This window comes from Anolis sagrei, chromosome 5 (assembly GCF_037176765.1).
Source record: "Anolis sagrei isolate rAnoSag1 chromosome 5, rAnoSag1.mat, whole genome shotgun sequence".
Lineage (NCBI taxonomy): Eukaryota > Metazoa > Chordata > Lepidosauria > Squamata > Dactyloidae > Anolis > Anolis sagrei.
In genome coordinates, this window is record NC_090025.1 from 9,050,631 (window position 1) to 9,070,385 (window position 19,755).

At 45.4% G+C, this 19,755-nt stretch overlaps 1 protein-coding gene across 1 annotated transcript in view; it reads right to left on the minus strand.

Moving 5' to 3' along the window:
* ADRA1D (adrenoceptor alpha 1D) overlaps positions 1–11,936 on the minus strand; it is an 82,563-nt gene extending 70,627 nt beyond the window's left edge. The window contains exon 1 of the mRNA XM_060779420.2: positions 10,531–11,936. Within this exon, the coding sequence (XP_060635403.2) occupies positions 10,531–11,488 (958 nt within the window). The 5' untranslated portion in view covers positions 11,489–11,936. The remainder of the gene's footprint in view (positions 1–10,530) is intronic.
* Positions 11,937–19,755: the final 7,819 nt, after the last annotated feature.

The window sequence follows — 19,755 nt, forward strand, 5'->3', positions numbered from 1 at the left end:
CCCCTAAGTTGAGAAATGCTGGGTTATAAAGTCATAGAATCAGAGAGTTGGAAGAAACCCCAAGGACCATCCAGTCCAACCCCCTTCTGCTATATAGGAAGACACAATCCAAGCCCTCCCAACAGATGGCCTTCCAGCTGCGGCTTAAACCCCCCCCCCCCCAAGAATGAGACTCCAATGGACTCCCACGCAGCATATTCCATCATCAAACAGCTCTAACCATCAGGAAGTTCTTCCTAAAGTTTGGGTGGAATTTTGGGTGCCTGAAGCCAAGTGCCTCAAGTAAGAGGTGCTTGGCTGCAGGCACTCGCAAGCGCAAGTGCTTTTAGAGCCTGCATGCCACACACCCACTCTCTTTCCAAGGAAAGGGGCAAGTTCTGGGAGGCACTTGGCTGCAGGAGCCTACACTTCCTCTCCTGGGCTTTACCACATCAGCCAGCCATGCACTTTCCAAGGCATTTTAAGGAGGCTTCCCACTTCCAGGTAAGGAAGAGAGATGATATCCTGGAAGAGGAGAGTAGTTTTCAGGGAATGAGGGTTTACTTTTTGTTTGTATGGGGATTAATAAAAAAAGATGAAACCATGATGCCGAAAAGCAGGCCAGGAGCCAGTACCTGCTTCCACTTGCTTTCGTGTTGAGCTGATTTTTGTACCAGGAGGGGCTTTCCCGTTCCGTGCTCCCAAAGTAATGAAAGAAATGGGAGAAATGAATTCTGCACAAAACTCTAATGTGCAGAGGCACTTTCTAAAATCAAACTAATTATACAAGTTGAGCATTTGCACCTGGAATCCCAAAATATCCCGAAATGCAAAATTGTCCACAGTCTTCCAACAGACCTCACTACCTCTGAGGATGCTTGCCATAGATGCAGGTGAAACGTCAGGAGAAAATGCCTCTAGAACATGGCCATATAGCCCGGAAAACCTACAACAACCCAGTGACACTTGTGCTTTCTTATGGTTCAATGAATGCAAACTTTCGTGCACAAAATGATTTAAAATACTAGCATATTTTGTTTGCCTGGCCCTCTGAAAAGGCCTCCCTCACAATGTATTTATGGCAATGCTCTGGTGATGCTCTAGTGATCTTTCATTCATCCTCTCTCCCTCTATTGTAGTCTTTCTATCTATATACTTCCCTCTTGTGGTTGCTTTAGTTCACTGCACACCTTTTTAGTTTTTGTGGCCCTGCCTTGAAAAGGACCAATTTCTTTTAATTCTAACCCACCTCATATTTTAAGTTGGATCATGAAGAGTATGTGTGCCAAGTCTGGTTTATATGCATCAAGGCGCATAGGAGTATTTGGGGTACAAACCAACCGACCAACCAACATGCATGCATCCTGTACATTGGCATTTATATATGTAGTAGATTGTACAAATTTATCTTTGGACTCTGTACTTGGGGCAGGGAGTATCTATCCAGTAGAAATGGGTTCTGAACACACACTATAATTTGTTTTTCTCATTTTTTTCCCTTTGGCCTTGCTACTTATCCTTAGAGTGATTGTTGTTTCCCATTCAATAGCTACAAGTTCAGCATGAGGTCACTGCATTCTGCCAGTATGAATTCCAAACAAACCTAACACTGTTCTTGTCCCTGGTTCTTATATAAATGTGGTTTACAAATAACCAACAATGGCCTGTTGGCAAACAGACCTGGAAGACTTTGCAACTCGTGGAAAAAAGGTTTAACTCAAAGAAGAAAAGTTTAGCACTATTTGAACTCACTCTGCCAATGTGGGGATCTATATTTTATACCCATCGACTGTCTTACTGGCTAGGATGGTCCCATTTTTTTTAGCATTCTACTTTTGCAATATCCCTGTTTTTTCCTCCTCTTTGTACACATTTTTAGGCTTGTGCAATTTGGCTGGAGGGCGATCTGTTTTTGATATCGAAATTTAGTTGGTATCCAGATCTGTTTTTGGTAACCTCTTGAAAAACGGCTAATGGAAAATTCTGTTTTCGGCTACGTAGCCGAAAGATACAGGAATGGGGAATTTATAAGGCTCCCTTTTTCTGTATTGTCGAAGGCTTTCATGGCCAGAATCACTGGGTTGTAGGTTTTTTCGGGCTATATGGCCATGTTCTAGAGGCATTTCTCCTGACGTTTCGCCTGCATCTATGGCAAGCATCCTCAAAGGTAGTGAGGTCTGTTAGAACTAGGAAAAAGGGTTTATATATCTGTGGAATGACCAGGGTGAGACAAAGGACTCTTGTCTGCTGGAGCTAGGTGTGAATGTTTCAACTGACCACCTTGATTAGCATATAATGGCCTGACAGTGCCTGGAGCAATCTTTTGTTAAGAGGTGATTAGATGTCCTTGTTTGTTTCCTCTCTGTTGTTGTGCTGTTCTAATTTTAGAAACATTCTCACCTAGCTCCAGCAGACAAGAGTCCTTTGTCCCACCCTGGTCATTTCACAGATATATAAACCCTTTTTCCCAGTTCCAACAGACCTCACTACCTGTGAGGATGCTTGCCATAGATGCAGGCAAAACGTCAGGAGAGAATGCCTCTATAACATGGCCATATAGCCCGAAAAAACTTACAAGCTAAATTATTTGGTTAGTGTGCTGTTGCACGCTGGGCCTGTGCATCAGACTGTAGACAGGACATAAATTCTGTGTGCCCAACGGGACGCCGGGGCTGCCTCAGATTAAAAGCCTTTGGATTTCCTTAAAACACAGTCTCTAGAATACTTAAAGGTTCAACAAAGTTCTTTATTAAAGAAAACAAACAGGAACTTCAAGGCTTTCTTAACAGTCTATTGGCTCTTTCAATCTTGTCCACAGGGAACAGGCACTATCTTCTTAACTGTAACTAATGGGGAAATCCTTAACTTCTAATCTTGGCAGTCTGTACTTGCCTCTGTTGGCGTGGAGCCCCTACACTCGGTACCAACTGCTTCTGGTTTCCGCGAGAGACCCTTACCAAGCAGAGCTTTGTAGACTTCCAGGGGGAAAGAACTCAGGTTTCCGTGATGGCTGAATGAAGTCCTTCAGCAAAGGAGCTGTAAGGCTGTGCAACCCTAGTCAGGCTGTAGGCTGTATATCTCCCCGGCCAAGCCGTGGGGCCTTTTCTCCCTGGCCAAGCTGTAGAATACAAAGCTTTCTACAGGAGCTCTTGGTTTCATGTCCTGTGTGAAAGGCTTCTCTGTGTGGACTGAACTCAAAATGGCTCGTATTCCCTCTAAAACTCAAAAAGGGGGCGGGACCAGGGAACCTAACTATAATTGACAGGTGGCTTGCCCTATGATTGCAGCCAAAAGAAGCCACCTATCTGCAGAGTCCCTGAAACTTAGGACTGCAACAAACATTCAATGCAAAGCAAACAAAATTGGAGCTCCTGGTACAGCTGTACCTGCACAGTTAGTACTTACTCCCTAGAAATGCTCCCTTAAGTGGTGAAATATGTCTGTCATAACACGTGGTTTTCCTCATATGTGTATCTTGCATTAATAGTTATGGAAAGGTCAATTTGGGCTCAATTTGATTGCTAAGTGAAGAAATCTCATGGGAGAGAAGGCACAGGTTTATTACAAGGAATATACATTCTTCATAATCTCTTCCTCCATCATTAGATGAGCAGATAGGCTAGAAATGTCTCCTGTGTATGCATCCAGACTGATTAGGCATGTACTTAAAAGTCGATGGAGCTGTGAGATCGGACGTGCCAACCACGGAGCCATATAGTACAGGTAATGGACGGAGTCAATTTGCAGGAGTCTCTTTTGCAGGATCTCTGGGCATCCCTTACCACCAGTACTTAACCTCTAAGGCTGGGGAAGGGGATCCATCTAATCAGCATTCCCTCCCTTGTTGAACAAACAGCTTTCCTTAAATTGCCTCATTAGCCATGCAAACATGCCTGATTAATTGCCTGGGTACCTCTCAAGACGGCATCATTACACTCCAGAGCAGAGAGTGTAGGAAGTTGAGGCATTCAGGCCATGATCAAAAGTAAATGCTGGCCTTTTGCATCCCTCCTTCAAACAAACACTTCTGCAAATTCTCCAGTAGTCTAGTTTCCAAAGCTTGGAGGGAAATGTTATTTCTTTGATATAATAACTCTCAGCTTTTTCCAACTATTAAGAGCTGAAGTTCAACTTTTCAAAGCTCTGCCTTTCTTACAAGAGCTGCAAAATCCTTTCTTGTTTATTGTTGTTTGCCTTCAAGCCATTTCTGGTTGGTGGGCGACCCTAAAACAAGCTTCTCATGGGGTTTTTCTGAGGCTGAGAGTGTGTGACTTGCCCAAAGCCACCCAGTGGGTTTTCACAGCCAAGTGGGGATCCGAACCCTGCTCTCCAGAGTTGTACGCCAACACTCAAACCACTACGCTATACTTGCGGAGTAACATAGGAAACCTCAGGGTGTGTAGGAATGGTCAACACTGTGGGTGCCAATACTGTGACCTTCTCTCTGTGCCAACATATTCCTCTCTGAAGCTGGAAACTAGAGTACTGCAGATGAGCCGAAGAACTTTAGCATTTCTAGAGAAAGGTTTTTAATGAAATATGCCAATAATCATATCTGCAAAAGTCAAAAATGCAAATGTGTATGGGTGACTATATCTTGATACAGTGCATGTAAGTTGGGTGACTATATCTTGATACAGTGCATGTAAGTTGGGTTGACAAATTTGGTTTTATATGCCCAGCTTACATGTACTATATTGATATATATTGTGGCATATATACATTCTATAAAGAAAAATACATATTGGCTGAAACACTCCACAAACAAATTATATGGAGTCATTTTATTAGCTCTCTCTGATGGTGCCAACCATTGCAATTTGCACCTGATTGGGTGCAGTGATTCTCAACCTGTGGGTCCCCAGGTGTTTTGCCCTACAACTCCCAGAAATCCCAGCCAGTTTACCAGCTGTTAGGATTTCTGGGTATTGAAGGCCAAAACATCTGGGGACCCACAGGATGAGAACCTCTGCCCTAGAGATACCACTACGAAGAACTGGGACAATCCTGAATTGGCAGCCCTCCTGGTCTAAAAAAATATCTAGTCTGAATCTGTGCATACTAATAGGTTCAATTGCTGCACATTAAAGGAGCATCTACACTGTAGAATGGTTGCAGTTTGACATCACTGTAATGGTCACAACTCAGTGCTATGGGAGCTGTAGTTTTAGGGGGGCTTTAGCCTTCTCTTTAGCCCAAGAGTACTGGTGCCTTACTAAAGTACAACTCCCATGATTACAACACATGATTGAGCTGTGGCAGTTGAGTCTACACTGCCATATAAACTTCATTCTGAAACTGCTTTATATGGAAATATGGATGTGGCATAAGTCAACCTTGGGGCCCCTGGTGGCACAGTGGGTTAAACTGTTGAGCTGCTGAAGTTTCTGACCGAAAGGTTGGCAGTTCAAATCCGGGGAGCGTGGTGAGCTCCCGCTGTTAGCCCCAGCTTCTGCCAACCTAGCAGTTCGAAAACATGCAAATGTGAGTATATCAATAGGTACTGTTCTGGCGGGAAGGTAATAACTGTCCGTACAGTCATGCTGGCCACATGACCTTGGAGGTGTCTATGGACAATGCCGGCTCTTTGGCTTAGACATGGAGGTGAGCACCAACCCCCAGAGTTGGTCATGACTGGGCTTAATGTCGGGGGAAAACTCTATCTTTACCTTAGCTTATGCTTTTACATAGAAGCTCAAAAGAAGACAGCAAAGATGATGGTTTTCAATGTATTGTCGAAGGCTTTCATGGCTGGAATCACTGGGTTGTTGTAGGTTTTTCGGGCTATATGGCCATGTTCTAGAAGCATTCTCTCCTAACATTTCACCTGCATCTATGGCAAGCATCCTCAGAGGTTGTGAGGTCCACTACCTCACTACCTCTGAGGATGCTTGCCATAGATGCAGGCGAAACATTAGGAGAGAATACTTCTAGAACATAGCCATATAGCCCGAAAAACCTACAACATCTGAACATTAGGAAGAACTTCCTGACTGTGAGAGCTGTTCAGCAGTGGAACTCTCTGCTCCAGAGTGTGGTGGAGGCTCCTTCTTTGGAAGCTTTTAAACAGAGGCTGGATGGCCATCTGTCGGTGGTGCTTTGAATGCAATTTTCCTGCTTCTTGGCAGAGGTTGAACTGGAGGTCTTTTCCAACTCCATGATTCTATGCTAACAAGGCAAATGAACTCTTGCTAGAACTTGAGGTGACTAAGCTTGTGACTATTGAACCTTGGACATCTTAAGAGATGACATGCTTACATGACTCACTGGAAAAGACCATCATGTTAAGGAAAGTAGAAGGCAAAAGGGAAAAGCAGGTAAAATGATTCAACCAAGAAAGGCACTGGAATGTGTTACCTGGAAGTGTAGTGTTGGATGTTAAACAGATGCTGGATGGCTATCCACTCAGAATGTTTTGATTGTTAGGAGAGAATGCTTTTGGAATATGGCCATACAGCCCAGAAAGCTCACAGCAATCCAGCGATTCTGGCCTTGAAAGCCTCCAACAATACATTGTTTTGATTGTGTTTCTTTTCATAGCTGAATGGGGTTGGCCCTTGGGACCTCTTCCAATTTTAGGATTCTGCGATTCTAAGCAGAGCTCTGAACTGAGCAGGATTGCTGATGACTGGGACCCTTGGATGTCTGTCATTCAATTCTAAGCTTTCTTGATGATACATAACAACATCATAGAATCATAGAATCAAAGAGTTGGAAGAGACCTCATGGGCCATCCAGTCCAACCCCCTGCCAAGAAGCAGGAATATTGCATTCAAATCACCCCTGACAGATGGCCACCTATCCTCTGTTTAAAAGCTTCCAAAGAAGGAGCCTCCACCACACTCCGGGGCAGAGAGTTCCACTGCTGAATGGCTCTCACAGTCAGGAAGTTCTTCCTCATGTTCAGATGGAATCTCCTTTCTTGTAGTTTGAAGCCATTGTTTCGCGTTCTAGTCTCCAGGGAAGCAGAAAACAAGCTTGCTCCCTCCTCCCTGTGGCTTCCTCTTACATATTTATACATGGCTATCATATCTCCTCTCAGCCTTCTCTTCTTCAAGCTAAACATGCCCGGCTCTTTAAGCCGCTCCTCATAGGGCTTGTACTCCAGTCCCTTGATCATTTTAGTCGCCCTCCTCTGGACACATTCCATCTTGTCAATACCTCTCTTGAATTGTGGTGCCCAGAATTGGACACAATATTCCAGGTGTGGTCTAACCAAAGCGGAATAGAGCATGGGTAGCATGACTTCCCTAGATCTAGACACTAGGCTCCTGTTGATGCAGGCCAAAATCCCATTGGCTTTTTTTGCCGCCACATCACATTGTTGGCTCATGTTTAACTTGTTGTCCACGAGGACTCCAAGATCTTTTTCACACGTACTGCTCTCGAGCGAGGCGTCCCCCATTTTGTACATCAGTACCAGTCAGGAGGACATAGAAGCCACCACTACCTAATACTCAGTTTATGAGCCTGTCCCAAATCCCTTGCTCACTCCCATATCAAAGTTTGGTGCTCATTTTTTCCATCTGTGTCCTGCCAGATGTTCCTCTGATACTACTTAGGAGGAATGAACCAGTGCTGTACATAATGTGCAATTGAGCATGTGTGTGATGGCTTCAGGCAGCTATGAAGATCTGGCTGGTGGAGTCTCCTTCTCTGGAGGCTTTTAAACCATCCATTGTGATGCTTTGGGGCCCTATATCCCAGGATATTAAGGCAGAAAATCCCACATTATCTGAGTGTGGATTGAGATAACCCAATTCAAAGCAGATATTGTAGAATTTTCTGCCTTGATATTCTGGGATATAGGGCTGTGTGGAAGGGCAGTTGATTGTACATTTCTGTATGGGTTGGACTAGATGGTCTTTGTGGTCTCTTCCAACTTAAGGATTTTATTGTGAGTTGGAAACAGTCCCAAGGGCCATCCAGTTTATCACCATTCTCCCATTCAGGAATGTGCAGCTACAGCATTCCTCGGAAGACCACCAAAGAAGGAGAGGTCACAAATCTTCCAGGCAATCAATTCCACTGTCAAACAGTTCTTTCACTAAAGACATGCTTCCTAATGTTTAGGCAGAATCTTAATTTATTGTTGAAGGCTTTCATGGCTGGAATCACTGGGTTGTTATAGGTTTTTCGGGCTGTATGACCATGTTCTAGACGCATTCTCTCCTGATGTTTCACCTGCATCTGTGGCAAGCATCCCCACAACCTCTGAGAATGCTTGCCACAGATGCAGGTGAAACATCAGGAGGGGATGCTTCTAGAAGATGGCAATACAGCCCGAAAAATCTACAACAATCTAGAATCTCAATTACATAGATATACAATGGGAGACATGGTCTGGGGAAGTGATGGATTTTCTGTTAGAGGATTTCAAGAGAAATTGGGTGGTCACCTTTCCAAGGATGCTGGAGCAGTGGGCTTTTGCTTTGGCACAGAGTTGGACCAGATATACTTGGGCATCCATTCCAACACTTAGATGCTATGATTCCATACCTACCCTAGACTGGTGGTTTTGAAACCATTCAAATCATGGGACAGAAAGGATGCTGTGGCAACAAGCAGCATCAGCCCCCAGTGCCTCCAATATTCTCATATCAGCCCAAGGGTAGTCATTGGTTTCCCCTTCGTGGTCACAGAGCCCTTATTTTCTCTTTGGTGGGTTAGCTATACGAACAAATTACAAAATTCCCCCAGCTGGCCATCTTGGGAATCAATTCTTCTTTTGGACTCCAGTTCTCAGTATTTCCCAGCCAGTCCTGAAGGGTGATGGTTCGAGGAGTTGTAGTCCAACCTAAAGGCTGTCTTTCCAAACTCTGCTCATAAGCCAGCCCAGATGGAGGGTCATCTTCCCCCAAATACCAGGTTTCAAAGTAGGGAAGATGGAATGGATTGCTGCATTCACCTCTCCCTAGCTCCACAATAAACTTGCTTTGATGGCTTTAAAAATGAAATCTGTCTAAAAGACACACTGTGCACCATCCTGAGAACCATCAGCTTCTCAGCAGGACACACATATTTCCAAAGAAGAAAAATAAATAGTTCTCTTAACGTCATGTCCCTTCAGAGTCATGTGGGTGAAGCTGGTGGCATCAATGAGGAATGGTGAACCTGCCCTGAGTTTCAATCCAAACTCGAAAAGAGAATTGAACCTATTTTAGGGATAAACAGCACGTATAGTTCCCTTTCAAGTTTGAAATGAAATCCAAAGCACAAGCATCCCCTCACTGACTTCAAAATCACCAACAACCACGCAAATAATGACATTCACAATTACTTTGGAAGGAACTACAGCTATTCCTTTCCTTCAACTAGAGTGCCAAAACTGCAATAGAATATTTGGCTAAAAGGCACCAAGGTGATATGGGCACATCCTCTAGGTCAGCGTTTCTCAACCTGAGGATTGGGACCCCTGGGAGGGGGTCATGAGGGGGTGTCAGAGGGGTCGCCAAAGATAATCAGAAAACGGTATTTTCTGTTGGTCATGGGGGTTCTGTGTGGGAAGTTTGGTCCAATTCTATAGTTAGTAGGGTTCAACGCATGGCAGCACGGTACGCATATATGGGTGAGAGAGAGCATGCGAGGCTGGAGGGAGGACGTGACAGCAAGTCCCTTCAAGGCATGGGGTTCTATGTGTTTGGCCCAATTCTAGGGTTCAGAATGCTCTTTGATTGTAGGTGAACTATAAATCCCAGCAACTACAATTCCCAAATGTCAAGGTCTATTTCCCCCAAACCTCCACCAGTGTTTACATTTGGGCATATTGAGTATTCATGCCAAGTGTGGCCCAGATTCATCATTGTTTGAGTCCACAATGCTGTCTGGATGTAGGTGAACTATAACTCCCAAACTCAAGCTCAATGCCCACTGATCCCTTCCAGTATTTTCCATTGGTCATGGGAGTTCTGTGTGCCAAGTTTGGTTCAATTCCAAATTGGTGGAGTTCAGAATGCTCTTTTGTGAACTATGAATCCCAGTAACTACAACTCCCAAATGACAAAATCAATCCACCCACAACCCCACCAGTATTCAAATTTGGGCATATTGGGTATTTGTGCCAAACTTGGTCCAGTGAATGAAAATACATCCTGCATATCAGATATTTACATTACGATTACATCACAGTGGCAAAATTACACTTATGAAGTATCAACAAAATAATTTTATAGTTGGAGGCCACCACAAAATGAGGAACTGTATTAAGTGGCCATGGCATTAGGAAGGTTGAGAAACACGACTCTACAGTTTGACAATTGCAGAGAACTCCACTCTAAGTTTTGGTATTGAACAGTAACGGAACTATCCAAACTCTTGGGCTATAATCTCAGTTATACTGAGACCAGAATCAACATTTCACATTGACAGAGTGATCCTCTATGGATGAATGACTGCCAGCATACCCATTCTGGGCAATAGTCTGAATGTTAGAGGAGTTACACAAGCTCCAAGCTTTATCCTCCACACTGTGATAAAGTAATAAAAATAGAATGATAGCACTTAATGGCACAGATGAGAAACAAAGCATGAGAATATCAACTGTCCACTCACCAAAAGACAGTACGAAAAAGAAAGGCAGCCAGCAGAGAATGAAGACCCCGACCACGATTGCGAGGGTTTTGGCGGCCTTCTTCTCCCGGGAGAACTTCAAGAGTCGCACGGAGAGGGAACTCCGGAAAGTGTGTCCCTTGTTCTTGGTGCTGGCCTGGGAGTCCTCCACAACGCTGCGGCAGTGGATCCGGAGCACGACCTCCATGGATTTGCTCCTCTCTTTTTTGACCCCGGCCTCCAAGCTCTTGGTGGTCCTCCGTGCCACCACATAGATGTTGAAGTACATCACCAGGATGACGGCCAGGGGCAAATAGAAGGAGAAGAGGGAGGAAAAGATGGCATACCCTGGCTCTTCCGTGATGTTGCAGTGCTGGTCGTTCTCAGGAGGTGCCTCCTTCCATCCCAGAAGGGGACCGATGGAGATGACCATGGAGGAGATCCAGACGGCCACCATGATGATCACCGCCTTCTTCTCAGTCATAATGGTGGGGTATTTCAGAGAGTACTTGACCCCGATGTACCGATCCACGGAGATGATGCAGAGGCTCATGATGGAGGCCGTGCAGCACAAGACATCCACCGCTGCCCAGATGTCGCAGAAGATGCGCCCAAAGACCCAGAGGTCCTCCAGAACTTCCAAGGTGGCTGAGAAAGGCAGGACGGTGGTGCTGAGGAGCAAGTCGGCGATGGCCAAGTTGATGATGAAGTAGTTGGTGACCGTCTGCAAGTGACGGTTGCAGGCCACGGAGAGGATGACCAAAATGTTGCCCACAATGGCCGAGAGGACGAAGAGGGCCAGAAAGACCCCTACACTCACCGACTGGAGGGTCAGCTTCAGAGCCAAGGAGGTGCCGTTGTTGGCCTGGACATCTTCCTCTCCGCCGGTCCCATTAATACCCCCAGCCTCTCCCGAGTGGTTCCCATTCAAGCTGGCATTAATCCGGTCAGAGAAAGTCATTCTTTTTCAACAAGGTCCGGTCTCCATGGGGTGGGACGTGGGATGGCTCAGCGTGGCAGAGGGACAGAGGAGAAGAAGGGCATAGGCATGGGCTTTCACTCACCCCAAACTCCCAGTCTCGCATCAGGAACTGAACCCATTCCTCTTCTGAGGTGCATGCTGTCAGGAGGAAAGTCTCTTCCCAACTTGTCCCGATCTCCCTTCTTCTGCAACTCTGGATCAAGATTCTCCAGACTCTGCAAATCTAAACCTACCAGGGATGCCCTTCAGTAAAAGACACCTTCATCCTTCTTTTCCCTCCTTAAATCCCCAGGGGCAAGTGGCTTCCCTTGCCAAGCTGCTGGATCTCGAGGAGCCCATCTTCCCTACCACAGAGGGACCCCGGTTTGTGAAGCAAGGAGGGGAGAGAAAGAGAAGGAAGGAAGGAAGGAAGGAAGGGAGGGAGGGAGGGAGGGAGGAAGGAAGGAAGGAAGGAAGGAGCTCCCCTCCTATGTCTTGGGCTCCTCCGCCCCTGCTTCCTCTTCCATCCAAGGTCCTCTTCAGCCAATTCCTGCAATCACAACAACTCGCAAAATGGTCTAGATGCCCACTCGTGCGGGGGAGGGAAGGAAACACCCGCAACGAAGAAGGAAAACAACCTTCTCCCCCTTTCTTTCTTTCTCTCTTCTTTGCGCCTCTCCAAATGTTGGGTACCAAATTCCCTCAAGCAGAAAGGTGGCTCATCTCAACCAGAGCAGGTAAAAAGTGAGAGGGAAGCTCAAGGTAGCAAGAAAGAGGATTTCTGGAGAGGAAGGACTGACTTCTTCTTCTTCCTTGTGCCTTCATCCAGAGAAGATGAGGGAGAGGATTGGGGAGGAGGCGTCACTTCCACCGGGATCCAAAGGGATGCGCCAAGCGGGGCGCACGGAGGAAGAAGAGGAGGAGAAGGAAGAGCATCCCCACTGGAGAAAAAACCGCTTTCCTTGCGACTCAGCCTGCCATGCAATCCTGGAGGAGGGAGACCAGCCTTCACTGCCCCACGGCGCTGCCTCCGACACAGGAAAGGAAAGGCAGAAAAGTCGCAATCCTTCCAGGCGCGGAGAAGAAGAAACTTTGCATTCAGGAGGCGGAGTGCGGTGGTGGAGGAGGAGGAGGCGCTCTTGCGGGATGGAGGGCTGGATGGATACACCTTTGGGGGGCTCGCTGTGCACGGAAACAGGAAGCCCAAAGGGAGAGGATGGGGACACGCTCCTTCTCTGGCTCTCAGCGGCCCCCCAATTGGGAGGAGACGCAGGCAAAGAGGGACCCCCTGCAACAGACTCTGCGCCCTGCAGTTGCCAAGATGCCCAACCAAGTGGATGGAGAGGGGAAGAAGCCGCCTGGCGTTTGGGGTGGGGGGAAGGGGAGGGAAGAGAAGGGGGGAGGAAACACGTTCTGGGTCAAAAGGGGAGGGGAGGCGGAGGAGGAGGAGGGGGAGGAGGAGGAGGGGGAGGCTGGAGCTGCTGCCCAAAATAGATTCATTGAAGGATTTCCAGCGCCTCCGCTGAGCGCACCGAAGCCGCTAGGGGACAGCAAAAGGCAGGGCTGCTCTTGGCCTCGCAGACTTACTACTCGCTTGGTCATCTTTTCGCATCTCGAATCCTAATGAACCGGCTCTTGTAGGACTGGAGTAGACTTCAGGTTCAACCAGGACTAGGGATCGAATCCCCCGCCCGGCTTAGAGAGGCGCATTTGGTGACCTTGGGCAAATAATGTTGGGAAGAGGAGCTATTAGACTCAAAATAATGCTCATTTGGAATCATTTGGGGTGATTCCACAATATATATGCTTAAGGCACTCTGCTATCTATCTATCTATCTATCTATCTATCTATCTCTGCTATCTATCCATCTCTGCTATCTATCTTTCTGTCTCTGCTATCTATCTCTGCTATCTATCTCTGCTATCTATCTATCTATCTATCTATCTATCTATCTATCTATCTATCTATCCATCTCTGCTATCTATCTGTCTGTCTATCTCTGCTATCTATCTATCTATCTATCTATCCATCTCTGCTATCTATCTGTCTGTCTATCTCTGCTATCTATCTCTGCTATCTATCTATCTATCTATCTATCTATCTATCTATCTATCTATCCATCTCTGCTATCTATCTGTCTGTCTATCTCTGCTATCTATCTATCTATCTATCTATCTATCTATCTATCCATCTCTGCTATCTATCTGTCTGTCTATCTCTGCTATCTATCTATCTATCTATCTATCTATCTATCTATCTATCTATCCATCTCTGCTATCTATCTGTCTGTCTATCTCTGCTATCTATCTCTGCTATCTATCTATCTATCTATCTATCCATCTCTGCTATCTATCTTTCTGTCTCTGCTATCTATCTCTGCTATCTATCTATCTATCTATCTATCTATCTATCTATCTATCTATCCATCTCTGCTATCTATCTTTCTGTCTCTGCTATCTATCTCTGCTATCTATCTCTGCTATCTATCTATCTATCTATCTATCTATCTATCCATCTCTGCTATCTATCTGTCTGTCTATCTCTGCTATCTATCTATCTATCTATCTATCTATCTATCTATCTATCTATCTACCTCTGCTATCTATCTGCCTGTCTGTCTGTCTGTCTCTGCCATCTATCTATCGATCTATCGATCTATCATCTATCTATCTATCTATCTATCTATCTATCTATCTATCTATCTATCTATCTATCTATCTATCTACCTCTGCTATCTATCTGTCTGCCTGCCTGCCTGCCTGTCTATCTGTCTCTGCTACCTACCTACCTACCTACCTATCTATCTATCTATCTATCTATCTATCTATCTACCTCTGCTATCTATCTGTCTGTCTGTCTGTCTATCTCTGCTATCTATCTATCTATCTATCTATCTATCTATCTATCCATCCATCCATCCATCCATCCATCTAATTAGAGTGCCTAAAGTGCAGTTCATAATCAACAGAAACTTAGGTGTATTGAGATAGGATTGTTGTTGTTCATTCGTTCAGTCGTTTCCTTCAGACCAGCCCACGCCAGAGGTCCCTGTTGGTCGTCACCACCCCCAGCTCCTTCTTCAAGGATACCATCCATCCATCCATCCATCCATCCATCATAGGATTAGCTTTCATATAATCATAGAGTTGGAAAAGGGCCATCCAGTCCAACTCTCTGCCAAGAAGCAGGACAATCGCGTTCAAAGCACCTCCAACAGATGGCTATCCAGCCTCTGTTTAAAAGCCTCCAAAGGAGGAGCCTGGGGCAGGGAGTTCCACTGCTGAACAGCTCTCACCCTTAGAAATTTCTTCCTCAAGTTCAGATGGAATCTCCTTTCCTGTAGTCTGAATCCAGTGTTCCACATCTTAGTCTCCAGGGCAGCAGTAAACAAGCTTTCTCCCTCCTCCCTATGACTTCCCCCCACATATACATGGCTATCATATCTCCTCTCAGCCTTCTCTTCTTCAGGCTAAACATGCCCAGCTTTTTAAGCTGCTCCTCATCGGGCTTGTTCTCCAGACCCTTGATTCTTGGAGTCAAATTCCTCTGGACACATTCCAGCTTAGAGTCAACCTCTCCCTTCAATTGTGGTGGCCAGAATTGGACACAGTGTGATTCCAGGTGTGGTCCGACCAAAGAAGAATAGTGTGACTTCCCTGGATATAGACACTACATTCCTATTTATTTATTTATTATTTCCAACATTTCTACCCTACCCTTCTCAACCCCTGAGGGGGCGGGGCGGGCTCAGAGCGGTTTACACAGGCAAAAATTCGATGCCACAACATACAAAACAATTATAACAGATATAATAACAATTTAAAACAGTAAATAATATTTATTTATTTATTTATTTATTTAATTACAGCTTTTATATTCCGCCCTTCTCACCCCACAGGGGACTCAGGGTGGATTACAGTCTACACATATATGGCAAACATTCAATGCCGATTTTTGACATACAGACATATACAGACATAGACAGAGGCTATTTAACTTTTTCTGACTGCTGGAGCTGTCGCTTTCATCGTCCATCTGCGACGCTGATAAAGTACTTCCGCATTCCTTGCATGCTTCCCCGCTGGAATGCTTTGCTGGAGTCTTCTCTATGGCCTCATAAATTAGTTAATTTAGCCTCCCCACACTTTAATGTGGTACCTAATTTTCCTACTTGACAGATGCAACTGTCTTTCGGGTTGCAAAGGTTGACAACAGGCTACACACAATTGGTTAGAAACCCACTCCAACCTGGGCTGGCTGCGAACTCATGACCTTTTGGTCAGAGTGATCTTTTAATGCAGCTGACACTCAGCCAGCTGCGCCACAATCCCGGTAAGTTAAAAACAATTTAAAACATTGCAGTCCAACATCCCATTGGCTTTGACAACACAATAATAATAACAATAATAAATAAGCCACCTTTCTCCCAGCTTTGGAGGAAAGCAAAAGCAAACAAACCCCCTCTGGACCTGTTCTTCCAAGAAACCTCTTCTAATAGGGTCACCGTAAGACACACAGCAACAACAAGAATCCTATGATCAGAGGATGCCTGCCTTCCTAAAGCCTTTCATTTCAGGGAATTCCCTTTTAAACTGCAGGTGTTTTCCCTCTTAACATGACTTGGCACGTAGACTATTTTGGAGAACTATTTTTTTTAATTGCAGGTGTTTTTGTTTTGCAAGCATTGTCTGACGAAGATCAGACCTCCGATGGAGGAGGGAAGACATGAGGAGGGTTTAAAGTGGATTCATTCTCTAGATAACTGCAACGCACTCTACGTGGGGTTGCCTTTGAAGACTGTTCGGAAACTTCAATTAGTCCAGCGGGCGGGAGCCAGATTACTCACCGGAGCATCATACAGGGAGCATACTAATCCTCTGTTATGTCAGCTCCACTGGCTGCCGATCCAGTTCCGAACACAATTCAAAGTGCTAGTTTTGACCTACAAAACCCTATACGGTTCCGTCCCAGCATATCTGTCCGAACGTATCTCCCTCTACATCCCGCCTTGGAGTTTAAGATCTTCTGGGGAGGCCCTGCTCTCAGCCCCGCCTCTATCACAAGTGAGATTGGTGGGGGCGAGGAGCAGGGCCTTCTCGGTGGTGGCCCCTCACCTGTGGAATTCACTCCCTGGGGAAATTAGGTCATCGACATCCCTCCTCTCTTTTAAAAGGAAATTAAAAACATGGATATGGGACCAGGCTTTAGCGTAATCTGGCAGATAGACAATTGATAGGATAGGACAATTGATAGGACAATTGATAGGATTTGACAATGTGGAATGAATTTATGAACTCTGAGCTGGCAAATGTTGAGCACTAGATTGGTTTTATTGATTATGATGTATAATTGATTGTTTTAATTGTTTTTAATGGCTGTTTATATATGTTTGATCTTATTGTTTGTGTTGGCATCGAATTGTGCCTTTTGTAAGCCGCCCTGAGTCCCCCCTTGGGGGTTGAGAAGGGCGGGGTAGAAATGAGTGAAATAAATCATAGAATCATAGAATCAAAGAGTTGGAAGAGACCTCATGGGTGATCTAGTCCAACCCCATTCTGCCAAGAAGCAGGAATATTGCATTCAAATCACCCCTGACAGATGGTCATCCAGCCTCTGTTTAAAAGCTTCCAAAGAAGGAGCCTCCACCACACTCCGGTGCAGAGAGTTCCACTGCTGAACAGCTCTCACAATCAGGAAGTTCTTCCTCGTGTTCAGATGGAATCTCCCCTCTTGTAGTTTGAAGCCATTGTTCCATTGCGTCCTAGTCTCCAGGGCAGCAGAAAACAAGCTTGCTCCCTCCTCCCTGTGGCTTCCTCTCACATATTTATACATGGCTATCATGTAATCTGCCCTGAGTCCCCTGCGGAGTGAGAAGGATGGAATATAAAAGCTGTAAATATTTTGTATTGTCGAAGGCTTTCATGGCCGGAATCACTCAGTTCTTGTGGGTTTTTTCAGGCTATATGGCCATGTTCTAGAGGCATTTCTCCTGACGTTTCGCCTGCAACTATGGCAAGCTTCCTCAGAGGTGAGGTCTGACCTCAGACCTCACCTCTGAGGAAGCTTGCCATAGTTGCAGGCGAAACGTCAGGAGAAATGCCTCTAGAACATGTCCATATAGCCCGAAAAAACCCACAAGAACTGTGTAAATATTTTAATAAATAAAAATAGTGTGATGAGGTCCTTTCCTGTCTCCCTCTGCCCTGCTTCACTATCTGGGGTCTGGGGCAGAGAAGGTGGGCTTCTTGAGGTCTAGCAGTTTTGCAGGAGGAATCAGCTATGAAAGGAGGGGTAAGGAGGATGGGATGTTAGCTGAGAACATTATCTTTGAGTGGATTTGGATTTGCTAGAGTCTGGTGATTTAGTAAGTGTAGGTTTTCAGGGACAGAAGGCGTCAAGCCTGACTGCAAAGGAAGCCTGGGGAAATGACATACTTCTGAGACAAGATTCCCCAAGAACCCCCCTATCCCCCAATTGCCACCCTCTTTTGATGGTTGATTAAAGAAGACTGGTCAGCCCTGCAGTGCTAACCGGAAACCGTTTGATTTGTTTACACTTTGGTGGAGGGGGACAACAGATTGCACCGACATAAACTCAGTCCTTCTATTTCGCAAGTAAATACTGGGGAGCAGCTATAAAAAGAAAGGTCTGCTACAACAGAACAAGCCCTGAATACACAAGTGGGCAACATGTTTATCAGGACTGACAAAAAATCTCCAGGATGGTGCAGGCTTTGGAGTTCGGCAGAACTCTGCATCAGCCTAAATCATTCCAAAGAAAACAAAAACAAACTGGAAGGGATGCCGTGTCAGTGTTAACCAAAATACAGTTGCTCAAAGTAGAATTGTGCCTTTGTTCAATATTTGTGTTGGTATGAATGGAGTGAAAGCACACACAGCAATGGCAGTCCAGCCATAGTGCAACTATCTCAATGCACAACACTATCGAATGCACAATGCACCCTTGATGCACAATGTATATCATTGCGCAATGTGTCTAGTTTCACAACAGGAGCCTTGTTGCACAAATGGGTATTTTGTGCAATTCCCTTGTTGTGCAAATTCACAATCCTCTAGTATAGTTGTACATTGTGCCCTTTGCACCCAAAGTTATAATGAAATATTTTATGTATTGTTGAAGGCCAGAATCACTAGGTTGTTGTAGGTTTTTTCGGGCAATATGGCCATGTTCTAGAAGCATTCTCTTCTGACGTTTCGCCTGCATCCAGGCATGTAGCGGGGGGGGGGGGCTTGGGGGGCTTCAGCCCCCCCCCCCCGAAATTCTCATGGTGGTTCGCGAAAAGGCCTTACTGGTGCATTATTTAAACTGTTTATTCTGTTTATTCATATCATGATCTTATCACCCTACTCATTATATCCCATATGCATGGGGATATTGGGGTAACAATACAAAAGGTTTGCTAGGGTAGACCTTCTTTCACTCGGACTCAGCTCCCCCCCAAAACAAACTCAGCCCCCCCCCCCCCCCCCGGAATCGAAATCCTGGCTACGGGCCTGCCTGCATCTATATGGCAAGCATCCTCAGAGGTAGTGAGGCCTGTTGGAACTAGGAAAATTGGTTATATATCTGTGGAAAGACCAGGGTGGGACAAAGGACTCTTGTCTGCTGGAGCTAGGTGTGAATGTTTCAACTGACCACCTTGATTAGCATTGCCTGGAGCAATAGTTTGTTGAGAGGTGATTAGATGTCCCTGATTGTTTTCCCTCTGCTGTTTTGCTGTTATAATTTTAGAGTTTTTTAAAATACTGGTAACCAGATTTTGTCCATTTTCATGGTTTCCTCCTTTCTGTTGAAATTGTCCACATGCTTGTGTATTTCAATGGCTTCTCTGTGTAGTCTGACATGGTGGTTGTGAGAGTGGTCCAGCCTTTCTGTGTTCTCAAATACTATGCTGTGTCCAGCATATGGCTGCTATGGCTGACTTCTCTGGTTGAAGCAGTCTGCAGTGCCTTTCATGTTCCTCGATTCATGTTTGGGCGCTGCGTTTGGTGGTCCCTATGTAGACTTGTCCATAGCTGCATGGTACACGGTAAACTCCTGCAGAGGTGAGAGGACCTATTTTATATTAATCTTATCCTTGCAGATGCTATATGACTTTACTCACTAACCCTATCCTCTGAAATGTTGTGGCACCAGTTCGCCCACCCATGATGAGACTAAGACGCAGAACAATGGCTTCAAACTACAAGAGAGGAGATTCCATCTGAACATGAGGAAGAACTTCCTGACTGTGAGAGCCGTTCAG